General features: G+C 38.3%; 1 protein-coding gene across 2 annotated transcripts in view; it reads left to right on the top strand.

Annotated features, from left to right (window-relative positions):
* Positions 1-26,617, top strand: part of P5cr-2 (Pyrroline-5-carboxylate reductase-like 2) — an 88,342-nt gene that overhangs the window by 35,541 nt on the left and 26,184 nt on the right. For both annotated transcript variants that reach the window (XR_010858586.2, XM_067137178.2), the window contains exons 3-4: positions 6,241-6,420; positions 20,332-20,544. Coding sequence is in view for 1 of the 2 variants with exons in the window: in XM_067137178.2 (XP_066993279.2) it covers positions 6,241-6,420; positions 20,332-20,544 (393 nt within the window). In the remaining variant the exon portion in view is untranslated. The remainder of the gene's footprint in view (positions 1-6,240; positions 6,421-20,331; positions 20,545-26,617) is intronic.

Below are 26,617 nucleotides of genomic sequence, written 5' to 3'. Positions count from 1 at the left end.
GATATGAGTAAAGGAGTAGAATCGGAGGTAAGGCTTTTTGGGGATGATGTTATTCTCTATAGAGTAATAAATAAGTTACAAGATTGTGAGCAACTGCAACGTGACCTCGAAAATGTTGTGAGATGGACAGCAGGCAATGGTATGTTGATAAACGGGGTTAAAAGTCAGGTTGTGAGTTTCACAAATAGGAAAAGTCCTCTCAGTTTTAATTACTGCATTGATGGGGTGAAAGTTCCTTTTGGGGATCATTGTAAGTATCTAGGTGTTAATATAAAGAAAGATCTTCATTGGGGTAATCAGATAAATGGGATTGTAAATAAAGGGTACCGATCTCTGCACATGGTTATGAGGGTGTTTAGGGGTTGTAGTAAGGATGTAAAGGAGAGTGCATATAAGTCTCTGGTAAGACCCCAACTAGAGCATGGTTCCAGTGTATGGGACCCTCACCAGGATTACCTGATTCAAGAACTGGAAAAAATCAAAAGAAAAGCAGCTCGATTTGTTCTGGGTGATTTTCGACAAAAGAGTAGCGTTACAAAAATGTTGCAATGTTTGGGTTGGGAAGAACTGAGAGAAAGAAGAAGAGCTGCTCGACTAAGTGGTATGTTCCGAGCTGTGAGCGGAGGGATGGCGTGGAATGACATTAGTAGACAAATAAGTTTGAATGGCGTCTTTAAAAGTAGGAAAGATCACAATATGAAGATAAATTTGGAATTCAAGAGGACAAACTGGGGCAAATATTCATTTATAGGAAGGGGAGTTAGGGATTGGAATAACTTACCAAGGGAGATGTTCAATAAATTTCCAATTTCTTTGAAATCATTTAGGAAAAGGCTAGGAAAGCAACAGATAGGGAATCTGCCACCTGGGCGACCGCCCTAAATGCAGATCAGTATTGACTGATTGATTGATATAGATGTTAATTCCCATAGGAAACCTGAAATATTTGAGTAAACAGTGCACTAGCACTGCCGGTGGCTCCAAGTAGCCTACGTAGTGGCCTCCACGGTATGCACTAGCCATGCGTCTTGGTGGGTGTGCTATTTACCAACTGATGAGCCCAACTTAGCACACTGGAGTGAAATGCTGGCAACAAGGAATGAGTTAGCTGGAAAATTTATAATGTCCGATAACGATTCCCAGAGTCTCGCAGATCTTCTGCCGGAGAGGACGTTGGAGACCTGGAGTGTTCAGACAGTTTTCTATTTGTGGTACAGTCAAATCATGGCTCAAGGACTTCATATTCTTGACAGCAGATTTTCATTTTTTTTGGTGAATTTATTGATGAGCTAAATGGTGTATGCATAGACAAAGGTAATATTTAACATTCTATAGAATAGACACAATGGCCACCTTCTTGTTTTCCTGCTGCAAGATACATTACGAGACATCTGATCCAATTCCAGAACCAAGGAAGCATGATTCACGCTATTGAAGTGCAGATTTGATAATTTCACTTTAAATGAGAAAACTACACAATGATACTAAAGGTGCATTTTCCAAGCGCGACTGTAGCCGCCAATAACGTACCATTATATTGGTATTAATAATGTAGCCGCCACGGCGGCCAGAACCACAACGACTGGAGTCGCCATATACGTTGGCGACAGCAGCCGCAAGCGACAGGCATGTGGGGTGTTTTCTTAGACACGACTCCAGCCGCCAGTCGCGCAGTCCAGTCTGTCAGAAATGGACGAGAGCACGGGCGATTTCATTAGTGGCAGGGCTTTCCTTGACATTTGAATGGAAGAAGAATAAGAATAAGAAGAATTAAAGAGGTATCTTGGCCCGAGAAGAAGGAAAGTCAACAGTATATTTGCATCACACTATGAGGAGGGACGCTATAACAATTTAATTAACAGGCATCTTTTAAGTGATGAGACAAAGTTCAGGAAGTATTTCAGACTGAGTGTTTAGTTATATTCTCTAACTTTTAAAAAGTGAAATTTTGAAAACCCCATGCAATCGGTACAAGAAGCCTATCAGCCCAGCTGAGAGGAAACTTGCATTCACTCTCAGGTACGGTTATTATAATCTTATTTTAACAGTGTTTAGCTCAGCTGAATAAGTGTTTTTACAGTAAGACATAACGATCAGTAAATCTGTGGTCGTAATAGACTTCAAGATTTTTTTTGCTAGTGGCATTATTGCAAGCCGTCCACTTCATGACCGTATCGATGAGTACAATCAACAAATTAATTTAAAAACCACCTAATCGATACTTTAGTTTTTTGCTTTGGGCAAAATGAAAAATACATTAGCACACACAGAACATGTTTCGACCACTTAGTGGTCATCTTCAGCTGTATAATGATAGTTGAGATGAAAAACATTTGGACAGTAAGCACATTAAACCTTAAAACTACATCCCACGGGATCTTGTAAACTAGTGCTCTAGATGCTCTAAAAGAAGGGGGGGGGGGGGGGGGGTTGGGGGGTGTTGTGGGTAAGGTAATATGTGTGGATGATACTTAAAATACAATTCGCGTCTACAATTGTGTTGAAAAAAGGTAACATACATATTTAAAATATTTAAAGTGTCTGTGGTGATACATTCGTAATAACACTAGGTGGCATGAATAAAAAAGTCAATGTTTGTAACAGTCTTCAGGCATTTGTGAGAGGGTTACTTAAATTAAAATTCGCGTCTACATGATGTTAGAAAACTTATTTACTAATAAACATATTTAAAAAATTTATCTTCAAGCGTCTATGGTGAGGTGAATATGTATATTAGCTAATAAGTTTTTTCAACACAATTGTAAATGCAAATTGTATTTTAAGTATCATCCACACATATTACCTTACCCACACACCCCCGCCCCTCCCTTCTTTTAGAGCATCTAGAGCAATAGTTTTCAAGATCCCGTGGGACGTATTTTTAAGGTTTAATGTGCTTACTGTCCAAATGTTTTTCATCTCAACTATCTTTATACAGCTGAAGATGACCACTAAGTGGTCGAAACATGTTCTGTGTGTGCTAATGTATTTTTAATTTTGCCCAAGGCAAAAAAATAAAGTATCGATTAGGTGGTTTTTAAATTCATTTGTTGAGTGGCATTATGTCGCACCGACACAGATAGGTCTTATGGCGACGATGGCGTAGGAAAGGTCTAGGAGCTAGAAGGAAGCGGCCGTGGCTTCATTAAGGTATAAAAATGGAAAATCACGGAAAACCATCTTCAGGACTGCCGACAGTGGGATTCAATCCCACTATCTCCCGGATGCAAGCTCACAGCTGCGCGCCCCTAACAGCACGGTCAACTCACCCGGTAAACTTCAAGTTTAACAAACCCGCAACTTAATTGAGTGATGCAACATTAATTGCACCAAAATGTCGATTATTTACATGCTATTCCATTGGTGTAATTTCATGGAAGCGGATATAATTTCTGCAGTTGCAAAACTGTCTAGCATACTACTACGCAATCTAGGGAATGAAGGACGCATAAAAAGGATAATGCAGAGTGGGATTTGCATTTTATTTAAAAGTACATATTACACTGTGTATTCATTGCTATATATTATGACCCAGTAATCTTGACAAGATATGAAGACTGTTTACATCTGAGCACGGCTTAGCTTTTATTGGCCCTTGATTGACAGAGGAGAATGCTTGCGGAGGAGGTGTTGAGCAATAGTCACTTCCGTCACAGCAACTGAGGCCGCCAGCACTGCTCACTGCACCAGTGTGGCGGCTCAAGCCGCAATCGCAGCGAGTCGCAGACCAAATTCAAACTACGCATGCGCGGAGATAGAGACTGCTATCGCTGTGCGGCTACAATCACCGTTGTGGCTACATCGCACCTTGGAAAATGCACCTTTAGCGATGAATAAAAATTAGTGCTCAAGATGCAATATTCTCCTTAACTGATTATTTGTATAAAACCATTGATAACTCCAAAAGGACTATTTCTATATTTTTGGATTTAACAAAGGCATTTGATACCGTAGATCACAATATACTCCTTAGCAAACTTGAAAAAGTAGGCATTCGTGGAATTCCTCAAAATCTAATTAAAAGCTTTCTTTCTAACAGAATACAAAAGGTAAGAATCAAGGATACTCTAAGTAAAAGTGCTCAAGTAAAAATCGGAGTACCCCAAGGAACAGTATTAGGACCAATTCTTTTTCTGTTATATATCAATGATCTGTGTGAGCTAAATTGTAATGCAAAAATTAACTCATATGCTGATGACACGGTAGTCACAGTCACGGGTGAAACTTGGGAGGACACCTTCAACAGAGCTCAAGAAACCCTAGTCATAGTTCAGAAATGGCTAAACAACCACCTGCTTACTTTAAATGAAAATAAAACAAAATTCCTCTGCTTCTCGCATAATAAAACAATGCAACCCTCAGACAATCTAACACTAAAACTCCACATACCAACTTGCAAAAATACTGAAAGCTGCAACTGTTATACTTTACAGAAATCAATACATGTTTCATACCTAGGGATAATTATAGATAGTTATCTGAAATGGAATTTTCATGCATCAAATTTGATCATTAAACTTCAGAAACTTATTTATATATTTTACAGAATTAGAAATGTTATTTCAACAAAAGCCTTGAAGTCTGTATACTTTGCCTTAGTTCAATCACAACTGCAATATGGAATTAACAGTTGGGGTGGAATACTTGATTCACACTTGGCTCAGGTAAATACATGCCAGAACTACATACTGAAAGTCATGTACAAAAAGCCACTGATATTTCCAACATACGAACTGTTCCAGCAAAGCATGGTACTTAACATACGGCAGCTATTTGTGCAGTCAGTGACCCTATACATGCATAAAAATTTAAAGTTCTTCTGCAAAGAACACAAGCCAAAAATTTGCACTAGGCTGCAAGACAGAACTGGAGTAAGTATACCACGCCGGAACACTTTACTTGGACAAAGAAATCTAAGTTGTCTAGGACCATGGATATACAATGCATTACCTGTGGACGTGATCAGTGGCAATCAGAATACATTGAAGAAAAGGCTATTCACATGGCTCATTAACAATTATTACAAAGTAGATCAACTTATAAATTTCCATTATAATATTTAAATCAACTAGCACACTATTCCTCTCTACTAAGAAACCAACCTTCTCCTTAACCCATGCCCTTCCTTTCCAGCTTCTTGTTTAGGCCTATTACACCAAATACAGAAAAACAGTTCACAAAATTACTCTAATTAAATATCACCAAAATGTTAATGGAGTAAATGATATTCACTAGATGCCATGATGTACATAATCTAGCTATTGTATTTTTGAAGCCCACACACAAGTTTACCTTATGTGGGATTCACATTTTATCTTATACTACCTTTGTATGTATATGTAAGATACTGATTGTGAATAAAAAATAAAAATGTGAAAAAAAAAAAAAATGTGAATAAGCACTAGCACATAAAATACAATGCCATGACTCCCAGAAAAAGTAACAGCATCACTAAACCTTCGTAATATTTAAGATGTAGCTCCTACAACAAGTGAACTATTAGAGTCCAATGAATAATCACTCTTGCATTGCCAATGGCATTGTATGAACTGAAGCTATCGAAAGGAACATGCCGCTATAATGTTCAGAACAGCAGAAACCAGGCAATAGTAGCAACTATGCTAGTAAAATTTACAAAGGTTTAGTTTTGTAGGGTTAATTTTAGGGGATTTAACATTTGGAATTTTTTTAAACCCTTTCTTTATGAAGGGGCTACCTGGCCGAGGCGGTAAAGGCGTGCTCAGTTCGCCCGGAAGGACGTGGGTTCGAATCCCCGCCAGGAAGTCGTAAAATTTAAGAAATGAGATTTCCACTTCCGGAGGTGCATATGGCCCTGAGGTTCACTCGGACTACATCAAAAAATGAGTACCAGGTTAATTTCTGGGAGCTAACCACTCTACCCCATCACGTGCTGAGGTTAACAATGGTGGAAGCCTTTACCTTCCACTCCTCCAAGGGCCTCCATGGCCTGTGCGGAGGTGACTTTGCTTTGCTTTATTTATGAACACTGAAGACATAAGGGTAGCCAGTTGAAGATACAATGATTAGTATTTGACTCAACATTTGTTTTATTATTTAAAATTTATGTAAAAACATTTTTAAAAGCATTATTACACACTTCTTGAATTAATAACAAATTAAATATTGTAGTTTTTAAATATTTTTGTGTAAGTAACGGAATTAGACATATACAGATTTTTAAAAGATGTTAACTAGAAAATTATTATTATTTTTTAAAAGGATCTTGGTGCAACAGCCGTAACGAACAATGTAGTACCTGTGGAGAAGTCTGAAGTGCTATTCATAGCAGTGAAGCCAGCGGTAGTATCTCGAGTTTTGGCGGACATCGCTCCAGTTATCACTCCTAATCATCTACTTTTGTCTATTGCTATGGGTATCACTGTCAAGAACATTGAGAAAGTAAGTACAATTAACTCTGACTTGTAACAGTATACGTATAGAATTCATAAAACCGTAAACATTTTCCATGTGGCAGAAAGGAATACAATAAACTGAATATCCATTCAGCATCCTATCAAGAAAGTCTTATGTTAGGATACATTCTACACTGTAGATGATTGAAGACCATATTCCCTCAAACCCAGTGTCGACAGGCTCCAGTGGTGTAGAAAATATACAATAGAATCTTATAGTCAGTGAAGTAAAACTGGATGCAACAATTCATATACTTCTTTTTCTCTCTCTCTCTCTCTCTCTCTCTCTTTCTTTTTTCCCTTTTTACTTGTTTAACACACTAACATATTGAAGGCTTTTGGCAATGTAAGGAATGGAAAGGGGTAGGATTGGGAAAGTAGTAGCCATGGCCTTAATTAAGGTACATCCCCAACATTTGCCCGGTGTGAAAATGGAACCACCGTAAATCATCTTCAGGGCTGTCAATGGTGGGGTTCTGCTAGTTGTAAGTTTACAACTATGTAACCTGAACCATGTAGCAGGTGTAACTAAATTGCTCAGTTTTATAAATTTCAGATGATCCCATGGCTATACGTAACTAGTAAGCCCCTTAGTGAGTTATGGTTGTGGTGTGTAACTGTTCATTATAAGCTTGAAGTAAGTGGCTTATTGTAGAGTATATGAATCTGACCTAGAATTCTTGAAGAAATCTGTGGTTATGGTAAAGACAATTTGAGGTATGTAATAGAAATTGAAGCCAAAATTGAATGTAAGGATCTTGCTAAAAAGCATGAGCAATTGTCACCAAAAATACATCTGTTGTGTGTTGAAAGTAATGGTAGATATTTTGGTAAAACTGATATGTAACCCATCCTGAGTACAGACATCAAAAGGCAGTTTTTCTTCAACTGTACCTTGACTTGTTCAGATGTAGCTTGATAACTGTGGATTCATCATTCAAAACTCTGATCTGAGCACCTTCATTGCCCTCTTAGGATCCATTTGAAGATATTTTGCTTTCCCATTCAATAGCAAATTCCAAAATATGCATTCCAGAATTTATGCAACTACTTTGTCTGGTCATGCATCACTACAGTTTAACTGGTTTTTTTTTTTTTTTTTTACCTGACACTGAGTGAGAGTACTGCCTTCAGGTCCATGCATCTTAAAAACATCTTAAGTCTCCACACCATTATTTTGGAAATAGAAATCTCAAATCATTTTCAGATTATTTTCTCATCATGATGCAACTGTACATTATTTTCTTAACCTTCTATCCCATTCTTCACCTTCAATTTTACTTTTGTTGACTGCAGTTTAAAGTAGTTCTGTAGATGAAGTATTGAACAAAATCTCCAAATATTTGTAGCCAGGTCATTTGAGGTCTTTCACACCCTCCACACACTGCCAGCTACTTTCCCTTTGAGTACGGTATTGACTGGAGTTGCAATCTCCCAGAATCTCTCATTATGTTTTCCAGATATTCAATTTTTCTTTTCTTGACAGTTTTTCTACCCTGTTAGAGCTAACTTATAGTATTCCATTTCTATCATAAGAAGAGACTAATGGTATTTCATAGTTTTCCTTCCATAAAACTATATCTGGCATGCATTAAAGCCAACAATTAAAAGGCATCTTAGGACAATGAACCACTTTTCCCAGTTCAAATTAGAAATACATTTAGACTCCTACAGTCTCTCTACTGAAATATTCTCAGAGCTCTTTTCTTTCATTTGACTTGTTACCATTCATATATATGGAGGTCGAGTCATAAGTCATGGCAACTATTTTTTTTCTCATGAACAGGAGACAACACGGAAAATATAAGATATGCATTTGGAAACGTACAGTATGAACTTGCGTATGATGCCACTAGGTGGTGTATGTAAACAACAGTGTGGATCTAAGCATGCTCTCAAGTTCAGTGTGTGAGTGAGAGCGTCACAAAATGGAAGTCAAAAAGCAGGAGCAACGATTGTACATTAAAATAGCAGTTCTCCGCGGCAGAAATGCTCGCCAATGCCATACAGAGCTGCGGGAAGTATTAGGTGTGTGACTATGATCTACTCCCCAAAGTCAAGAAGCCATTGCGTGGACAACGGTTTTCTAACAAAGAGGACATCGTAACAGCGTTTTGGGGAGAGCTGCCACACGTTAGCGATACACATACAGCGAATGGTATTCAGCACCTGCCCCACTGCTGGCAACGCAGAGTGGAAACCTTGGGTGATTATTTTGCAGGTCTGTAACCAGTGGAGACCTGTTCTTTGTACGTAGTATTGTGTATTTGCTGTCTATACCATAATAAAACAGTGTTTACCAATGGCCTGTGTTCTGTCACTTTCCTACGAGAATCTCCTGAAGTCAGGATTTGTCTTCAGGGACTATGCATAAGTACATGCCCTATATTTCCAAATGCATATCTTAGATTTTCTGCAATGTCTCCTATTCACGATAAAAAAAAATAGTTGCCATGACTTATGACTCGACCCTCATAATTTCAATACTTTTTATGCTGCTAGTAATATTTATGTTACTATATTTCTTCATTCATTAATTGTGTCAGGAGAATTATAATATTTATTGTTATTCTCACAAAATTAAAATGAACTTTGCCCTGATTCATGACAGTATATCAGAGAAGAACTCCTAAAGAATCTTCTTCCCAACTGTTACACATAATGATGACTAGATTTTGAGATGTCAACAGGACTAGCAAGATGTGTCTATTCTCAAAAACACAGAAAGTGGAAGCCAACAAGGAATGGTAATGGTTATAATTTTTTCTTTGTTTAACAGTTTGCAAGCAGTAATGGCGATCGGGGGGGTGGGGGTGGGGGTGGGGGTGGGGGGCAGTTGCCCCCTACTTTGTGGAGAAAACATTACATTTTTATTTCATTTTATCTGGCTGAAACTAGGAATTATAATAATTATTAAAACAAGCAATTTGTACAAGCCCTGTTGTCTTATCAGCTAATTCTTTCCTTTATTTTCTTTAATTATTAACATAATTATTAGCAGAAATATACACAAAATGTCGTTCATCGCGGCTAACCGATTTGTATAGCGGATACTTTGCATGTGCTGTGAGGAAGGGTGGTGGGGGTATATTTTTTTGCCAAGGTCATGGACACTGGAGGTATGATTCACCCGATTGCTGCACACATTCATCAGTCTGGCAGTCTCTTTAGTGTGTGTAAGTTTCTTAGTGTGTAGCAAATGCTTAATAATTTTTAATTGTATAATCATGCCGTACTTCTATTTAATTGTAATATGTGTGTAACATTGTTCCTTTGGTAAAAAAAAGTTTTGTTGTACAGTACTGAATCAAAAATCAAAATCTCAAAAAACTATTATTACAGTACTTAAGTTCATAAACTGTCAACCTTTACCTCTCTGTTGAAATTCGCTCAGAGAGCATAAAAGAAATTATTTTGTAGCTTTATTCAGTTATATCCATTATATCCTACTAACCCAGGTACTTTTTGTTGTCTGTATTTTTTGCCCCAGCCCCTTTTAATTCCCACTTGCTGCTACTGTTTGCAAGATAGCTATGTTCAGGCCTAAACAGGAATTTAATATGAAATTGGTGAAGAATATTACCATCTGTAACTTGCTTATCACAAAAGATCAACCTTCAAGAACCGAAATAAATGGTACTTAATAAAGTTTATTTAAAAATGATCATTTTCAGTGCTGAGTAATTAGCACTAAAATGACAACTTGGGCCTTTCAGTAGGTCTGTATGTGAAGTTCCAAATTAATTAAGGTGGATGAATGATTTAAACAATCTAAAAAAAAAAAAAAAATTAAAGAGCGGTCAGCCACAGGAGATCAATGTAGAAAAGAAGGAATAATATGAACATACCATAGATTACTAGAAATCTGAATACCACCTTCAGGAAATTGAAGTAATAGGATTTATGTTCGGAGCTCTTGGTATCGTACATTGTCAATTTGCTGCCACATTGAAGTGCCTCTAACTTTCAATAAAGTTATCTGTAAATCATGACTTTCATCCTCCAAAGCTCCATCATGATCCTGAGACACACAACATGTACAATTCAGAAGTATCGTGCTAGTCATAAAGCCATCTCTTAATTTGTAGGTATTTACATGTATATGTTGTTTGAGTCATCAGTCCATAGACTGGTTTGATGCAACTCTCCATGCCACCCTATCCTTTGCTAACCTTTTCATTTCTACATAACTGTTGCATACTACATCTGCTCTAATCTGTCTGTCATATTCATACCTTGGTCTAAACCTACCGTTCTTGCCACCCACACTTCCTTCAAAAACCAACTGAACAAGTCCTGGGTGTCTTAAGATGTGTCCTATCATTCTATCTCTTCTTCTTCTTGTCAAATTTAGCCAAATCGATCTCCTCTTGCCAATTCGATTCAGTATCTCTTCATTCGTGATCTGATCTATCCATCTCACCTTCAGCATTCTTCTGTAACACCACATTTCAAAAGCTTCTATTCTCTTTCTTTCTGAGTGAGTTATTGTCCATGTTTCACTTTCATACAATGCCACGCTCCACACAAAAGTCTTCAAAAACATCTTTCCAATTCCTATATCAATGTTTGAAGTGAGCAGATTTATTTTCTTAAGAAAGCTCTTCCTTGCTTGTGCTAATCTGCATTTCATGTCCTCCTTACTTCTGCCATTATTAGTTATTTTACTACCCAAGTAACAATACTCATTTACTTCAATTAAGACTTCCTTTCCTAATTTAATATTTCCTCCATCACCTGCCTTCGTTCGACTGCACTCCATTACTTTTGTTTTAGACTTATTTATTTTCATCTTGTACTCCTTACCCAAGACTTCATCCATACCATTCAGCAACTTATCAAGATCTTCTGCAGTCTCAGATAAAATAACAATATCATCGGCAAATCTCAAGGTTTTGATTGTGATTCCCTTTCCAAATTCCTCTTTGATTTCCTTTACTGCCTATTCTATATAAACATTGAAAAGGAGGGGGGACAAACTGCAGCCTTGCCTCACTCCTTTATGGATTGCTGCTTCTTTTTCAAAGCCCTCGATTCTTATTATTGCAGACTGATTTTTATACAGATTGTAGATAATTCTTCGTTCTCGGTATCTGATTCCAATCACCTTCAGAATCTTAAATAGCTTGGTCCAATCAACATTATCGAATGCCTTTTCTAGATCTACGAATGCCATGTACGTGGGCTTGTCCTTCTTGATTCGATCCCCTAAGATCAGACGTAAAGTCAGGATTCTTCACGTGTTCCTACATTTCTTCTGAAGCCAAATTGATCTTCTCCTAACTCAGCTTCAACTTGTTTTTCCATTCTTCTGTAAATAATACGTGTTGAAATATTGCAGGCATGAGATACTAAACTAATGGTGTGGTAGTTTTAACACCTGTCAGCACCAGCTTTCTTGGGAATAGGTATAACAACATTCTGATGAAAATTGGATGGGAATTCTCCTGTTTCATACATCTTACACACTTGCCATGCTGGTTTCTCCTAAGGCAGTCAGTAATTCAGAGGGAATGTCATCAATTCCAGGTGCCTTGTTCCTATTTAGGTCGCTCACAGCTCTGTCAAACTCTGACCTCAAAACTGGATCTCCCATTTCATCAGCATTAACAGCCTCTTCTTGTTCCAGAACCAAATTATCTATTTCTTTATCTTGATACAACTGTTGGATATGTTCCTGCCATCTTTCTGCTTTGTCTTCTTTCCCTAGAAGTGGCTTTCGATCTGAGCTCTTAATATTCATACACCTGGGTTTCCTTTCTCCAAAGGTTTCCTTGATTTTCCTGTATGCAGCATCTACCTTTGCCAGTTAAAATAAACCATATCTATCTATCTATCTATCTATCTATCTATCTATCTATCTATCTATCTATCTATCTATCTATCTATCTATCTATCTATCTATCTATCTATCTATCTACCTTTCCTAGGACCATACAACGTTCGACATCCTTGCACTTTTCCTTCAGTCATTCTTCCTTAGCTACTGTGACCTTTCACGTACATCTCAATTCGGGGTTCTTAATGTTGGGTCGCGCCTCGGCTGGTAATCATGCGGAGATACATGAAACTCCACTCAGTGGCGAAGCGTGAACTAAGTAAGGGGGTAGACAGAGATTTCTTTTATTTAAACTGTTTTAATCATATTATTATATGGAATTTTGTTTTCGACGCATACATCTGTATTCAGTATTATATTAATGACAAACCCTATAACAAACCCTATAACAACCTATAACCCTACGTGCACTTGCTTTATTTTTAAATATAGACAAAATAGGCCGCGGGAGTTGTCAAATAACAACATACTTTTAGAATAAAAATAGCAATATATTTCATTGTTATCTAGATTTAATAAGAGAAATAAGAAATAAATAGTTGTTCGTACAAGTCACCTTAAACAATATTCTTGTAAATGAGTTTAATCCGCCTGTCCTTCATTTTGGCAAATATATCTATTACTCTCGTCTTGAAGTCAGGCGTCTTGCTAAGATTCCACAGAAATTTCTTCTCTATAGCTAGAGTTCCCAAGTTAGACAGTCTCTGGTTGGTCATCCAATTCCTTAAATACGTTTTAATTCATTTGAATGCACTTATAGCACGTTCACTAGAAACTGATTTTAACGGAATATACAGCATCAAGTTAAGCAATTTTTTCCGTATGAGTACTCTGGAGTACCTTATTAAGACTGGAAGCCAATAATTATTGGGGTTATAATACCGCAACTAATATTGGCGGGCAAGAAAATGCACGTACTTGAAGGGTTTTGATGCTGTCATTGATTTATTAGGTGTAAGTTTACTATACTTCGTATTTAAATATTATTAATTTATTTTTAGACGTGTCTTATAATAAAGTAAATTCAAATTAATGACATTAAAAGCATGTCTAAGATGGTAGCCAATAAGATCACCTTTATAAGAGAGATCCAAATACTAGCCAATGAGAGCAAGAAGAGACGCTGGTAAGTCTGTCTACTGGGCGGAGACATCTCGCTATAGGAAAGTCATAGTTCCACAGTCAGCACCTACAGATAGCGTTAGTGTTGCTCTATCTGAAACCTTCGAAAATCAAAGGGAAAATACACAGAAGGGACAGCGTCTACTTTCGCCTACGTGCTTCGTGTAACTAACGCGAACCTTAGCATTGCCGAAGTGAGACGAAAATAAGTAAAGCGGGGAATACAATAATGTCACGAATCTGGAAATATTTTCTAAAAAGTAATTGAATTAACTAGACAATATTTCTTTCACAAAATGTTAAGGGTACACGCTGTCTACCCTGTATCCCCTGACGCTTCGCCCCTGACTCCACTCACGGGATGTGCAAGTTCGACAAGTTGGGTCAAAGATCTTACGGTAGATTAATATTGGCAAGGTTGGTGTGAAGAGATGATTACCACTTACTATCCTAAATAAGATAATTATCCTAACATTCCTTATACTACAACAAATGAGAACGCTGTAATATTTCTTTTATGGAAGGATTTTCCGTTTAATGACTGAGAAAATATATTTAAATGACAACTACATAACTTAATGAACAAATTGAAAGCAACACAAACGGACATAAATAAAAATTGAATATTATGTTAATTAGGAAATAAAATGCCTAACTTTCAACTCTGGTTAACAATTGTTAGTAATATCACCAATTAAAATCGAAAATAAAAGAAACAAGTATCTCAGTGCTGAAGGCTTAAAGTGGATAAAATTTATCGTCCATCACACATATCCTTAAACAGGTAACTGGGAATTGATAACTCGTCCGCATCGTAGAACTATCCTTACTTAAATACGTTTCAACATTCCGTTATTTCTTACTCAAATCATTGCGTTAAATGTTGAGAAAAAAAATCTATTTGACAACTTGAAAACACCGGTAAGTTATATTCATGATCATCGCACAGGCAAAAAAATGTTCGAATGACATGAGATTGCACCATAATACATTATTCACCAACATTATACAAGTGAAAAATAGCTCGGTCCCTCTTGGACATTTCCAACATCTGCACCTAGATAATGGACATCAAATAAATATTGCAACATCTACTATGATTTTCTAACTACGTTGATTCTGCACCTCTGGAGTCCACTGCGAAGTTCAGCCTGGAAAACTACGTCAGCTCTAGGCACCAAGTCAAATGATCTACAAAAATATACGACTAGCAAAAGAGTTGACTTACTCACCCTCGAAGATCATATCCTTTATATCGTGATCCGATATCGTACAACATTATTTACTTCGTAAAGATCCCAAATGTTTCCATTAATACTGTGCGCGCTTGTCTACATTGTATTTAATTGGAATAATCTGACGGTCATACTAACAGTGTTCTCGAAACGAAACCCTAAGAATATCATTCCAACATACGGCCTCATGCCCAAATAATTATCAATCATTATGTCAACATTAAAATTCACACGCATGACCAACTCAATTCTTATCATAATAACTTTCATCAGGACCTTCATATCATATCATCCTAAGAATGCATAATCCTAATGACACATCTATAACAATTCATATTATATTAACCATTTACATATTTTCAACGACCCTATTATATTAAACACTTCATTACATCACTCAAACGGCATGCACAGCGAATTCACCTTACTTTAAAGAAAATCTATTCAGGCATTTCACGCTGAAGACTACTAATCCTTTCGCCGTATTAGCACAATATTACCGTGACAACATCGCGATTGCATTTCCCGAACACTGTATTTAGTACAAGAACATGATTTCTGATGACTCAAAATTGCGCACATCATGCTTACTGAAATCCTCCGAAGTATTTCGAACCACAAATTAAATTAACAATCTTCACGATGACACTATTTCGACACAAGCACCATCGATGCCGTATAACCTTGCCAGAGATCGTTAAGAATTCACACGACTCATCGTATATTATATCACAACACAGATTTAATTATCACACAGACGCAACGATCTTGCTCAACGCGAAGCAATGATAAATAAATGAAACGGTCGCCTTCAAGTTGTAAGACTACATGTCATAAATCGACATAAAGAATACACTACTCTACATTTAAAAGAAAGCAACTACATAGCAGAATGGTGAATCATTATTTAAGTACTCATCCTTGGTTGAGCTCCGTGACGATGACACCTCTCGTCTTCCAGTTTATCTTTAGCCATTGGAATCCATCATATTTCTCATCAGATCCTTTGAGGTCCCTCTATTGCTTAACTGCTCATGTTGGGATTTGCTGTTATTTCATAATCACATCCGATATTCATTAGCCCCATATCACCTGAAACTTAAAATACCTATTAGAACAGGGTTACATGCATTAGTATAATCAGAAAGTTCGAGTATCACACTTGCCTGAATGTTCTGACAGAACAAAATATATATTTTGTTTTACAATAGGTTATTACTGAATAATATGCTAATATTGCGCTATGTTTAGCTTTACAATCTCTCTCTGCATATTTAATAGTTCTAATCCTTCCAAGACGTAACAAGATTAAGATCCACCTTCATCAGAAAAACAAATTCCATACTACTATATAATAATAACAGACGGTTTGTTTTTTTAGGATTTCTTCTTGCTTCTAGCTCCCATATGTTTTTGACAATTACAACACATGACACATAATGCGTAGTGATCCCGTACGAATCATTTATATCAGCAAAGGAACTCGTTTAACAATTTACTGCATCGTATTTTAGGTTATTAATCGACAATCTCGTCATCAATATCGATCATCGAATCGTACCGGACTAGATGAGCAAGGTATGGCCACCACATATAAACACAGCTTATTCCGATTAATTCAACCGTTCCATGGCCTTCGGTACCTTTCTTCCATTTATGTTTTCCGCCATTTATACATATTTTAGCAAACTTTACTTGAGGAACGTGGAATATTCATTTAATTCTACATTATGTACCATGACATCTTATTATTTACCGAAATTTTGTAAGGCACCACGGGGCTTAGAGCTTATCATCATTCCACCGACACCTTCAATCCGCCGCCTGTCGTTCACATAATTAGACGAATCACCTGAGTTCAGACACTCCTGGACGTATGATGATCGGACATATGATTTCATTGACGTTATTTTCATCATAAACTTCCAATGTATTTACCAACTTCATCCTGACATACATTGGAAGGTTATACTACCTTGCACTTTCTACCCACTTCATTCTTTAATCACCTGTATTCTTTTCTGCCTCTAGCATTCTTGTATTTTTGTTGTTCATCAATCAGGTCTATTATCTCCTGATTTATCCACTGATTCTTAGTTGATATTTTCTTCCTTCCTGACATTTCTTAAGCAGCCCTACTGACTTCATGACTATCCACTCTTCCTCTATTGTGTTTCCTTCAGCCTTTTCATTTAGTCATTGTGCAACATGTTCCTTGAAACAATTCCTCAAACCCTTTGAACTTGTCTAGATCCCATCTTTTTGCATTCTTTCCTTTCTTCAATTTCTTCAGCTTCAGATGGCATTTCATGACCAACAAGTTGTGGTCAGAGTCCACCTCTGCTCCTGGGAAAGTTTTGCAATCCAACACCTGGTTTCTGAATCTCTGCCTAATCATAATGAAGTCTATTTGATACCTTCCAGTGTCTCCAGGTCTCGTCCACGTATACAGCCGTCGTTTGTGGTGTTGGAACCAAGTATTGGCAAGGACTAAATTATGATCAGTGCAGAATTCAACCAGCCGACTTCCTCTTTCGTTCCTTTGTCCCAATCCAAATTCTCCTACTGTACTACCTTCTCTTCCTTGGCCTACCACTGCATTCCAGTCTCCCATCACAATTAGATTCTTGTCACCTTTTACATATTGTATTAAATCTTCTATCTCCTCATATATTCTTTCTATTTCCACATCATCCGCTGAACTAGTAGGCATATAGACCTTCACTATCGTGGTGGGCATTGGTTTGGTGTCTATCTTGACGACAATAATTCTTTCACTATGCTGGTCATAGTAGCTTACCCGGCCGTGTAGCAGTATCAACACAGCTAAGCCATGTTGAGTATTATTACAAGGCCGTATCAGTCAATCATCTAGACTGCCGCCCTTGCAACTACCGAAAGGCTGCTACCCCCCTTTCGATGAACCATTCGTTAGTCTGGTCTCTCAACAGATACCCATCCGATATGGTTGCACCTGCGGCTCGGCTATCTGCATCATTGGGACACGCAAGCCTCCCCACCGCGGCAAGGTCACATGGTTCGTAGAGGAGGGTATTTCCTATAATAATCATATTTAACAGTTGTGTCCGGGTATACACCAAAGAAAAGTTCACACGTGGATTTCACACAGAGACAAACATCCAAATATTGAACTTCCTTCCCAGCATAGTAGGAAGATTTCACAGGAAATGATTGTATGTGATTTATGTATGACTTTATTGACTTGTTCACAAGTTTTGTTAACTTTGAGATTCTTTGCATGCTTATCTTTCAGCTCTTCTCCACGGAGTAGAGCATGAGTTATGTTAAATAACCCTTTTCATACCTATAGCATGTACACTTCGGAAAGCTTTATGACACACCAATGTCCTCCTTGAACCGATCATGAAAAAATATTGAAAACTTGAAGAACGGTCTCTTCTGGGTCCGTGCAGTTTGACATCACCTTGCTTCTATAAGGCCTAGTAAATACAAGTCTTGGGAATCTTTGCTTGGCAGATCATGGAACTTGACCAGAATGTTTATTTTATCATTGTCACCAATCCCTACAAAACAACGCTTGTGGCACCTACGAACATGAAAAATAATCTGAATGAGATTACTTGCATGATCGTTATCGTAATTAAACCAAGCAGTTCTCTGTCACTGTTCAATACAGGGCCAGTTCGCTGTAGACAATGGTATTGGTGAAAATGAAAGGGAATAAAACTGCTGGATTTATATCACAACTGAAAAAGTATCTACAGAAAACCTATCTAAACCTGATTCCTTGGCCACAAATTCGATGTTACCTAACCAGAAACAGAATCCGGGCCTCCTTCTACCTGTTATGATAAGGACACAACTACTCTAGCACTTGCTGCTACTCAAGGGCACATACACTGTGTTCAGTAACCTGCAAGCTTTGCCTGTTTCCTTCTCATTGATGTTCTTCCCACTGTAGTTTATGTAAGGTAAACCTTTTTGGGTAGCACCTTTTATGTTTTCTTCTTCTTCTTTTTTTTGCTAGTTGCTTTATGTCGCACCAACACAGATAGGTCTTATGGCAACGATGGGATAGGAAAGGCTTAGGAGTTGGAAGGAAGCGGCCGTGGCCTTAATTAAGGTACAGCCCCAGCATTTGCCTGGTGTGAAAATGGGAAACCACGGGAAACCATCTTCAGGGCTGCTGGCAGTGGGATTCGAACCCACTATCTCTCGGATGCAAGCTCACAGCCGCATGACCCTGACCGCATGGCCAATTCGCCCGGTGATGTTTTCTTATGAAGACTGTCTTACCTGTTTCTTTTAGGAGTCATAATGCACAAGTAACACACACACTTCCTGTAGTGAGCAACAAGGAAATGCCACAGAATAATATAGCGCGGGAATCCTGTAGGGCAGCCAACATTAAGTACGGTGCAGAAAGGAAACAAGGCAGTGACTTGATGCTTTCCTCCTCCGATCGCACTACACATAGCAGTGGTTTCTGCCATAAACAGAAGGCTGACTTAATTCCTTCTTATGCCGTTTGAAGGCCCTTGGGTCAATACCTCAGAATATTAAATAATAAAAATGTCTGTGCAATTTTAACTTTATGCTTTTCAGCTCTGACCAATTCAATTACTACTATTTTTACCTAACAAACAGTTATTATTTGCCCTAAGAGTGTTTAAAATGCATATAAATTGTCAAATAACACAGCCACTATCCTTCAAAATTTAAAAATTCCTTTTTGCGACAGAGAAAATCTTATTACAGATCATAAGAGATGCTCTGCAAATTATACAGTTGCATTTATACTTGAAATCGTAATCTCCTTATGATGAATTTTCCAGAAAAGATATTATTTCATTATTATAATTACATACTGTAAGTTATGTATTCCGGACCTTTACCGTCACCCTTACTGGAGGACAGATGATTTATTTTTTAATAAATCTTACTACTTTTTTCCTTTTGCTATTTGTTTTATGTTGCACCGACACAGATAGGTCTTATGGCAACGATGGGATAGGAAAGGCCTAGGAATGGGAAGGAAGTGGATGTGGCCTTAATTAAGGTACAGCCCCAGCATTTGCCTGGTATGAAAATGGGAAACCATAGAAAACTATCTTCAGGGCTGCTGACAGTGAGATTTGAACCCACTATCTCCCGGATGCAAGCTCACAGCCACGCGCCCCTAACCGCATGGCCAACTCGCCTGGTAATCTTACTACTACCACACTCTGAAGTTATACTTAACAATAGTTCATGGTAACCATGATGACAGCAGAGAAGACACATAGACACATGCGCTACACGGTTGTTCATAACGCTGTCCGCGCGACACATTTGACCAAGTAGGTCTTCCGAAAAAGAAAAATTCTCCATCAATAAATGGCACAAATATCAAGCACATGCAAGAGCAAGACATAATTGGAGAATATACACTACAATTTTACATTAACATGTTTCTCTTGTCTAATGTTATTTGTCTCTTAAACTTATTTTATATTTTTTGCTTTAGTTACTTTTCAGTTATTTAAACAGATGACTTTATGCATTTTGCATTTTATTTCTATCCAACAAGGGATTTCATATTGTTTCATTTGACCATGTGTTCAAATTAATTTGGAACTTTTTCACATGTTCAACAATTGAATTTATTTTAGATAAGTGCTAGTTGTATTTCCTTCTCTAAAAGATAGAAAATATGATGCTACTATATTTGAACATACAGAAACTGCCACCGAAGACCAGAGTAATTCGAGTAATGCCAAATACTCCAGCACTTGTTCAGAGTGCTGCCTCAGTGTTTACATGTGGTTCTGCCATCCTACCAGACGACAGGAGTACAGCAACAAAGTTACTTAAAGCAGTCGGCACATGTGAGGAAGTGCCTGAATCTTACTTAGACCCCATCACAGCTCTGAGTGGGTCAGGACCAGCCTATGTAAGTAACAGATTTCTAATGATCATTTATACTCAAAACCTAGGATTGGTTTATAAACTAACATTTAAAGCATTCATTTTACCAAGATTATTCTTGCTATAACTTCTCTAATTTTTATAAATTAAATACTTCCCAGATTGAAATTTTGCATTAGTACAACTACTCTGACATGAAGTTGGCATGTTATATTAGCAATTTTATCCATTTTAATAGATAGATGATGATGTTGATAATGATGATTGTTGTTTAAAGGGGCCTAACAGCTAGATCATCAGCCTCTAATGGTACGAGGTGTAATGAAATGCAAATTAAAACTTCAAAATGTATCCACTGACTAGAATCTAAAATAAATGGTGATGAGAAAATGATCGTGAAACAAAAACAATCAGTGGATCCAATTCACAATGTCTTAATTACTGGGATGATGCTTATTATCTAAAGGGGTCCAAAATCCAGGTCACCGGTCTCTCACAATCGTACTAATCACTAGTAAAGCAGAAGCATGGTGTTCCTCCTACAGTGGTACTAATCATAGGCAATGGAAACCCATAATATGTCACACACAATGGCACCACTTGCAGGTAGCACAAACCCATGGTGTTTCGCACGTAAGGGCACCACTCGCAAGCAACGCAGACCTATGGTACTCCTCACCTAGGTGTACTAATCGCGGGCGCCAGTTTTCCCATGGTGTTCCTCACTTGGTGAAACCAATCACAGGTCACGTATAGTCATGGGATCGCTCACATAGTGGTATTAAAAGTTATAAATTTCATTATGGCCCATATTGAACTGGGATTAAAGTGAATTGAAGGTATTTTGGATCCACCTTTTCAATACAATAATAATTTATTGATGTGAATTATATCACATGCCATTCATAAAAGAGTGGTACTAGTTTCGATATTAATTACGTGTCATCGTCAGCTGTGATACAATTAAGCAACATACAAATATAAAAAAAACCGGGCGAGTTGGCCGTGCGCGTAGAGGCGCGCGGCTGTGAGCTTGCATCCGGGAGATAGTAGGTTCGAATCCCACTATCGGCAGCCCTGAAGATGGTTTTCCGTGGTTTCCCATTTTCACACCAGGCAAATGCTGGGGCTGTACCTTAATTAAGGCCACGGCCACTTCCTTCCAACTCCTAGGCCTTTCCTATCCCATCGTCGCCATAAGACCTATCTGTGTCGGTGCGACGTAAAGCCCCTAGCAAAAAAAAAAAAAAAAAAACAAATATAAAAAAACAGTATAAAACACATGACACATACAATAGTAATTTAAAGTAAGTTAAAATTATGGTACAAATAAATGGAATGAGAATATGGTGCACCAGACCATGAGGTAAAATTCTTTAAAATCTAAGGTGAGAAACTCAGTGTTAAGTCCATACACACATGAAAGATGATCTAGCTTGAAGCATATAAGTCATAAAATGTTTATATCTCATCTTTGTTATGTGTTTTATACTGTTTTTTGGATATTTGTATTTTGCTTAATTGTATCACGGCTGATGATGACACATAATTAATGTCGAAACTAGTACCACTCTTTTATGAATGGCATGTGATATAATTCACATCAATGAATTATTATTGTATTGAAAAGGTGGATCCGAAATACCTTCAATTCACTGTAATCCCAGTTCAATACGGGCCATAATGAAATTTATAACTTTTAATTATAGGAGATTAGATAAAATTGTAGAATATAGTTTAGATATAAGTATCACCACGTTAATTGTAGCTTAACTTATCTGACGTAGTTGCCACTGTAATTGGGACACTAAGTCCTGTAGTGTGCAATAAATAAATAATGTCGAAACTAGTACCACTCTTTTATGAACGGCATGTGATATAACTAACATCAATAAATTATTATTGTATTGAAAAGGTGGATCCAAAATACCTTCAATTCACATAGTGGCACTAATCATAGGCAATGCAGACCCACGGTGCATCACACATTATAGTAATGCCCACAGGCAACATAATCTCATGGTGTTCCTCACATAATAATACTACTCTCTGGCAACACGGACCAATGGTTTTCCTCAAATAATCACGAGCATCAGCCAAACCCGTGGTGTTTCTCACATAGAAGTATCACAGTCTAATATATACAGTCGTGAAGCTCTGATGATATTTTTCATCTGAGGCGACTACAGCGCTACAAGCAGCGAGGTAGAGGAAATGCTGTATGTTCACGTACTACCACTACAGTCTAAAATGGTCATAACTTCTGAACCATTCATGCAAATAATGTCCTGACAAGGTTATTATAATTCTTATAAAATACTGGAGGAGGTCAAACAATTTATTTCGATGAGGAGTTCGAGGATAATATCAAAATATTTATTTAATCTTAAGGAGTTATTTTTTATTTTTTTTTTGCTAGGGGCTTTACGTCGCACCGACACAGATAGGTCTTATGGCGACGATGGGATAGGAAAGGCCTAGGAGTTGGAAGGAAGCGGCCGTGGCCTTAATTAAGGTACAGCCCCAGCATTTGCCTGGTGTGAAAATGGGAAACCACGGAAAACCATTTTCAGGGCTGCCGATAGTGGGATTCGAACCTACTATCTCCCGGATGCAAGCTCACAGAGTTTTTTTTTTTTTATTATTTTATTTTTTTACCACGGACTATAACATAAAATCACTTCTAGAGGGCAACCGGTTGGAAACAGGTATATACCATTGTGGACTTTTTTGTAGAGGTTTCTATGCTCTACAATTCGTATCCTTACACTTGTGTCTATCGTTGATGGTTCAGGCAGCGTAAGCCAAGAAAGCAAGTGACCGACCAACATTTTTGTCTCTTTCTTCATATTTACTGTATATCGGATCACGGAGTAGTAGTTTTTTTTGTGGCATCAGAAAATCTTTTAAAGACACCACTCTGTGTGGGAGTTAGATTTCCACCAACTAAAAACCCCTGCCCTCTTCACTCAGCCCATTCTGGAACTGCTTGACGGCATGACATCAGAATGGAGTGATGTATATTATTAAGTTCTCCCTTTCTCTTCTTTCTCCTTTGTCCCCATAATGCATGTCGCCACTGCCTTTACTGTGTTCCAGGCAAGCGGGCTCTCCAACATGATCTGAACCAGATTCCCTGGCGTGAGTCGTTGGCCAAATTGTTAGCAGGCTTTCCTTCGTTCTTCTTCCCATCGAACACAGTAGAAAAAAGTGTGTTCTACTGTATCCCTTTTAAAAGAGTACCAACAACCATCTCCCTGCGTCTTTCCCATCTTCATGGCATATATGCCAAATCTTCCATGTCCTGTCAGGATCTGCGACAGATAGTAATCTACCTGCCGATGTCTACATTTTAGACCGAGCTCGATAGCTGCAGTCGCTTAAGTGCGGCCAGTATCCAGTATTCGGGAGATAGTAGGTTCGAACCCCACTGTCGGCAGCCCTGAAAATGGTTTTCCGTGGTTTCCCATTTTCACACCAGGCAAATGCTGGGGCTGTACCTTAATTAAGGCCACGGCCGCTTCCTTCCCACTCCTAGCCCTTTCCTGTCCCATCGTCGCCGTAAGACCTATCTGTGTCGGTGCGACGTAAAACAGCTAGCAAAAAAAAAAATCTACATTTTAGCCAGCCTCCTATGTTCAATATTAGCTTTTTTGTCCATTGGCCAACATTGGTTGTGCCATCCCATCGGCCTTGCCAGTCTAGTAAGAGCTGGTTCCTCAAGGCTTCCTTTTCTTCAGCAGATATAGCCGCACCCCTTTCATGCCAAAGTTTTCTCTCTACCACGAGGAGGTCAATGGGAATACTGGCAGCTACAACTTGTAAAGCTGATGTCGAAACAGTTCGATATGCACAGATAACTCTGAGCAGCATTTTCTTCTGTACTCTTTCCATAGCTCTTCAGTGAATCTTCCTCCTGAGTGAATTGTGCCAGATAGGTGCAGCATAAAGTAAAATGGAATATGCTGCAGAGCACATAAACCGTCTCTTAACTGTTCTTGGTCTCCCGATGTTAGGTATAAATCTAGCTAATCCCAATGCCTTCTTCTCTGCCTTTTGAGTTACTGCCTTCACATGTGCACCAACTGTGCAATTCCTGTCAATAAGAACCCCAAGGTATTGTACAGACTTCCCTGGGATAATCATAGTATCATTTAATAAGAAGCAGGCATTCTTCCAATTCCTGGAACCTTTCAAAATTACAGCCCCAGTCTTCTGTGGAGCCAGTCTCAATTTATTATTTACTATCCAAAGGTCAACTCGTCTCAGTGATTCATTTACTCGGAAGGTCAGTTCCTCTACATTCTCTGCTATTACCACTATTGCAAGGTCATCTGCATAACCGATAGTGTTGTCCCTTTTGTCAGCTGCAGGCGTAGGACGCCATAATATAGAATGTTTCACAAGGTGGGTTCTAGGACAGATCCCTGTGGAACACCAGCACTCATTTCAAAGTCTTCTAAATCATCAAGTCGTATTCTTTGTCCCTTGAAGTACTAAGCAATTATTTGTTGTAGATACCAAGAAATGTTCTTCCTACGAAGTTCTCTCAAAATAATGCTCCAAGAAGAAGTGTTAAAAGCATTTTTGACATCTACCATTATCAAAACAGCCCATTTCTCACTACTTTCTGCCTGTATTTGAATCACCCTCTCAATAGCTTAGGTTGTGGTTCTGCCCTTTCTAATCCAAACTGGTTCAAAGTAAGTTCTCCCTGTTGTTCAAATTCTTTCTCCAGTCTCGTTTTAATCAATCCTTCATAAAGCTTACTCAAGGTGTTTAATAAGCAAAGTGGCCTGTACGCTGATGGATCCAATGATAGTTTCCCTGCCTTCAATAACAGCAATAGCTTAGCTACTTTCCACTCATCGGGGAATTCACGCTTTTTCAGTAAATCATTGAAGACTGATAAGATCCAACCAGGTGCCACCTCAACTGCATAGTTGATGGCTTCTGGTGGGATGCCATCAACACCTGGTGCCTTACTAGTCTTCATATTGCATGCTACCTCTTGTAACTCCACCATAGTAAACGGTTCTGCAACGCTAAAACCTGATTCCATTTCAAGTCTGTCATTAGTACAAGGAAACAACTCCGTCACTATGACTTTCCTTCTATCAGCTGGGAGCTGAACTGGTACGCTGTTGAGTAATCGATCAGTCAATATCTTATATCCCGCCCCCCCAGATATCGCTGTTCAGGTCTTCACATAGCTTTTGCTAGAGATTTCTCTTAGAATCCTTTATTAGCTTCATTAGTTGCCTCTTTGATGCCTCATAGTCATCTTCTAATTGTATTAAGTTGACCTGGATGATTCTTTTCCTAGATCTTGTAAGGATTCGTCTCCTGCGACTGCAGTCTTTCCTTTGCATGTCTATTTCATTGTTCCACCAGTAAGGGACACGTGTTTTATATTTTGTTGATCCCCTCAATCAGCTGGTCCTACAAGCATCTTTAAGAACAGCAGTTACATCTTTTATAGTACGAGGTGTGTTCAAAAAAAGACCGAACTGTGGCTAGAAAAACTTTATTATGTAGCTTACATCATTTCACAGACTGTCCCCTTCAAAATAGTCCCCTGCACTATCAACAGCGTGTTGCCAACGTTTCTTCCACTTTTGGAATGCTTCCTGGAATGCACTTTCTTTGATGGCTCGAAGTTGCCTCGTCGCATTCTCCTTGATCTCTTCAATGTCTTGGAAACAATGTCCTTTCAAGGTGGTTTTCAATTTGGGGAATAAGAAAAAGTCTGCTGGAGCCAAGTCGGGAGAATAGGGCGGATGGGGCACAACAGGAATTTGGTGTTTTGCCAGATAACTGCGGACCGAGAGAGAGGCATGTGCTGGCGCATTGTCATGGTGCAACATCCAGGATTTGTTTTCCCACAGTTGAGGCCTCTTCCTGCGCACAGCATCTCTCAAATGCGTTAAAACATTCTGGTACAGTTCTTTGTTCACTGTCTGGCCTCGGGGTACAAACTCGTGATGGACAATGCCTTTCCAATCAAAAAACACAATCAGCATCACCTTGATGTTTGAACGACTCATTCGTGCTTTTTTCGGTCGAGGAGAACCTTTCCCCACCCACTGTGATGATTG

Source organism: Anabrus simplex, chromosome 1 (assembly GCF_040414725.1).
Source record: "Anabrus simplex isolate iqAnaSimp1 chromosome 1, ASM4041472v1, whole genome shotgun sequence".
Classification (NCBI taxonomy): Eukaryota; Metazoa; Arthropoda; class Insecta; order Orthoptera; family Tettigoniidae; genus Anabrus; species Anabrus simplex.
Note: the sequence above shows the minus strand (reverse complement) of the source record. Positions and strands in the feature narration are given on the sequence as shown.